The 3,693-nt window shown below is 35.5% G+C and overlaps 1 protein-coding gene across 1 annotated transcript; it reads right to left on the reverse strand.

The window, feature by feature from the left end:
- Positions 1 to 255: 255 nt before the first annotated feature.
- Positions 256 to 3,397, reverse strand: LOC131026822 (laccase-11). Its single transcript, XM_057956814.1, has 6 exons — positions 3,240 to 3,397; positions 2,985 to 3,136; positions 2,338 to 2,582; positions 1,877 to 2,005; positions 601 to 1,521; positions 256 to 485 (listed from the first exon to the last, which is right to left on the reverse strand). The coding sequence occupies exons 1-6, from the start codon at positions 3,333 to 3,335 to the stop codon at positions 355 to 357; spliced, it is 1,674 nt and encodes a 557-aa protein (XP_057812797.1). The 5' UTR covers positions 3,336 to 3,397; the 3' UTR covers positions 256 to 354.
- Between the last annotated feature and the right edge of the window lie 296 nt (positions 3,398 to 3,693).

A 3,693-nucleotide genomic window follows, 5' to 3' on the forward strand; every position in this document is an offset into this window, starting at 1 on the left:
TGTCTAATTGATTGTGCTATGTTGGACCACTGGACATTTTAGATTTGTAATTTTCTTCTGTGATTAATAAATTTTTACACTTTTATTTAAAAAAAGATAGATTCAAAGTCAATATTCAAACAAGTTAAGCTTAACAAGGATGTAGTAAACATTAGCATCAATGAGTAAATGATAATGAAAGATGTCTGCTTCTACATCAGTAATGATATTAGACATGATAGAAACTATGTCTATCATTGCTTTGATATGCCACCATGAACAAGGAAACAAAATTTATTGGAAAACATTGGATCATTACAAAATCCCTCATTGAAACTTTCACCGCTGTAAAAATGTTATCAATCTACAGTGAATTTAGCATTTTGGAAGGTCTGCTGGAGGAGGCGATATGGATTGTTCAGGCCCATTTCCATTCTCCACCACAAATGCCATCTTCAGTCCCCATGTTGTATGCACTTCCAGATGACAATGCATGAACCACACCCCTGTACATCAATTATTCATCACATCAGAATTAAGAATCACGGTTAGTGCCATGTAAACTGCAAGGAAAATTTACCAAATAGGAGTGAAAAAAAATCTTATAGAGCATATACCCACCAGGATTATCTGCTCTGAATCGAATAGCAGTCCATCCTCCTGTTGGCACTCCCACTGTATTACGCTCTGGAGGGTCTACCAAATTGAATTTGGCTGGGTCCTTATTTGGGTTGTAGTTACCAAAACCTGACCCAACAATGAAAAAATTGAAGCCATGGAGATGAATTGGATGATTATCAACTGTAAGAATGCTGGTGTCCTGAAGCACCAACTGCACTGTTGAATTGTATGTCAAACTAGTAAGCCTTGTTCCTTTGGATGTGAAGAGGTTCTTAGGTGGTGTGCCTGTGTAATTGAAGGGCGTGGGAGGATTATCTGGAAAATCTTTTGTGAAAACTCCACTGATGTTGTTAAAATGTGCTTGCAAAAGAGCAATCGTGGGCATGATAAAGCTTACATTGTTGATTGAAGCAGATGCACGGTTGCCATTAACACAAGTTGGGCATGAATCCAATGCAAGTCCTATTGTGAACAGTAGATTTCGGTCTACTGTCTTAGGGACTTTTGCAGGAAACGCTACAGAATTCAAGCTTTTAAGGCTATTGCTGAAGTTGGTATAGAAAGCAGTATCGTTTATCTTAGGGATTACAGGCTTTATGGGGTTGGAAGTATTGGGTGTTCCGATGTATTGAAGTATTCCTACTGCAGTCATGTTGTCGACTGGGATGGGGGCGTCCATGAATGCTCGGACTGCCATGAAACATCTTCCTGCTTTCTTGTCTGTGTTCACGAGAACATTTGTTGTCTGGCCAGGAGAAATGGCTATTGCGTTTGTCTTGAATGGCTTGGTGTATACTGCGTCAACTTCTACCACTGTTAAGAGATGGTTTGCTATGCTGAGAAAAACTTGATCATTAAGCGCAGCGTTGATGATTCGGAGAAGGTAGGTTTTATCAGGCTGTACTGCCAAAGCATAAGTATCTGCAATCATACAATACCAGAGAACTTAGAGCTAACACAAAATTAACTTTAGAAGGTAGTTTTAATTGCTAAAAGTCCTACTACAGCAAACAATGTTTCACTATCTATTATAAATGTGTATTATTTGTAAGCAATGTGTTGAAAGTTTATGGTTTGTAAGTAACAAAACATTATATATATATATGAATAAACTGATTAGATTTGTGTACTAGTATGCAGTGAACCAACTTTTAACAGGCAAGCTTGGGTGAATGCAAAGATTATTATAAATATTGGTAGATTTAAACTGATTTTTTATTAGGCTTCTTATAAAGTTACTAAAAATGTAATATGAATAAAGATAAGGAATAGTTGCCTTTAGTGGAACAATTGAAGAGAGGCCCAGGTTTCCCATTAATGGTGTGAGCATCTGATGCATTTGGGGCTCCTCCTGATTTGAGAGCCTGATTTATTACAGCTTCTGTGTCTGCATTCCACCATTCCCCTGTACCATTGAAGTAAAAGATACAAAGTTATGCATTATCTCAAGTTATGATGCTGTTAAAGTTAGACAAAATAATCTCACTAGGAGAGATGTCACGTGAATTTTTGAGTTGTTGAGTCATAGCAACAAGATAGAAACAAGCTACCATACAAAGCAATGATTCTACCCAATACAAGATTTGGTATTATGGTTGGGGGGAAAGTATGTTAAAAAATACAAACAACTCGCTGTAGATAATTATAGATTATATCAAATGGGTCCTATTTAAATTGCCTAGGAAGTATAACTATAACAGTGTAAAGGCCAGATAAGTTATATCAACCTAAGCTTACCTAGAATCAGGGTGACTTCCTTGTGAGGTTTGGGGAAAGGATATGGCACATGTTTCTTTGGCAAGATGACAATGGGGCCATGCAAAGTTGCACGTAGCCACAGAATATGGGCATGATAGAACAGTGTGCCTCTTTGCCCAGTGATTGTATAGTTGTATACAAAGCTTTGACGTGTTTGAATAGGGCACTGTGTGATGTATGCAGGCCCATCAGCCCACCCAGTCCTTAACTGTCTGATTCCATGCCTGCTCACATATAAACCAAACTCAATTATAAGTCCCAAGTCATGAAACAAACAAGATTGTTATAAGTCTCAAATCATGAAACAAACAAGATTGTTATATTTTATCTATTTTTTATTTATGTATTTGATTGTTTAAAAATAATTTAGCATCATAATTTTGAGTCATACTATCTGAATCATTATCAGGATGAAAGAGCTCAAGTAATTTTAAAATGATAGTTCATTTAATGTGATCCGAAATATTGATACTAATTTTTTTTTTACACATGATTAAATCTAGATAAATAAAATAGATAATTATATGAATTGTGAAAATATGTTCTCACTCATTATTATATATATTTTATATTTTTTGTTCTTGAACAATTGAATGTATTCAAAGGCTTATTCTACTAGTTCTTACCAGTGTATTGTAACGTTGTATTTCACATGATTTGTGACATTGACTAGCACTGTGTCACCCTCTCTTGCATATATTGTTGGACCTGGATATCTCCCATTCACTGTCACAATGGGCTTTGTGTGGCATAAACGTGTATAATTCTTGAGTCTTATCTGCAGTACATAAATCAGACAGAAACCATGAAGAAAAAAAAAAAAAAAAGTGCTGTGTGATATTAGTCTTAGAAATCAACTACATAAAATCACACCAACTTACAGTAAAATTATAATGCCTGGTTTTTGCCTCGACAGTAACAGACAGCAGAACAAGTATGACAAAACACAGCATTATAGTGTTTGAGAGTACCGCCATGGCAGACAAACTATATATGGTTAGCTAAACAGCATACAATCAGATCAGTTTGAAGGATGGTTGGCTTACATCAATGACAACCCATATTTATACAAAATGTCACATATGGTAAATATGTTCTTCTTGAGAAACTTCCAGAGGTAATATCTAAGTTGGTACAATGTCAAAATATTACTTTAATCTCACACATTAGTTAACTCATCCCATGTTTTAAATCTAATTTTTCTTTAAAAAATGTTATATTTTGAGCTAACTCCATTGATTTTTGTTGGTTTAGTTATTTGCATTGTAAGACACGAAAGCACTTTGGTAAGTGAAACTGGTGTCATGTCTGGGGGCAAATCATAAGAATATGCTC

This window comes from Cryptomeria japonica, chromosome 1 (genome assembly GCF_030272615.1).
Source record: "Cryptomeria japonica chromosome 1, Sugi_1.0, whole genome shotgun sequence".
Classification (NCBI taxonomy): domain Eukaryota; kingdom Viridiplantae; phylum Streptophyta; class Pinopsida; order Cupressales; family Cupressaceae; genus Cryptomeria; species Cryptomeria japonica.

Excerpts from the sequence above, each read along its gene's own strand:
- LOC131026822 (XM_057956814.1), bottom strand. The coding sequence starts at position 3,335 with ATGGCGGTACTCTCAAACACTATAATGCTGTGTTTTGTCATACTTGTT. Across the intron at positions 2,583-2,984 it reads TACAACGTTACAATACACTG|GCATGGAATCAGACAGTTAA; the intron begins GTAAGAACTAGT and ends ATATGTGAGCAG. Across the intron at positions 2,006-2,337 it reads GGAAGTCACCCTGATTCTAG|GGGAATGGTGGAATGCAGAC; the intron begins GTAAGCTTAGGT and ends TCAATGGTACAG.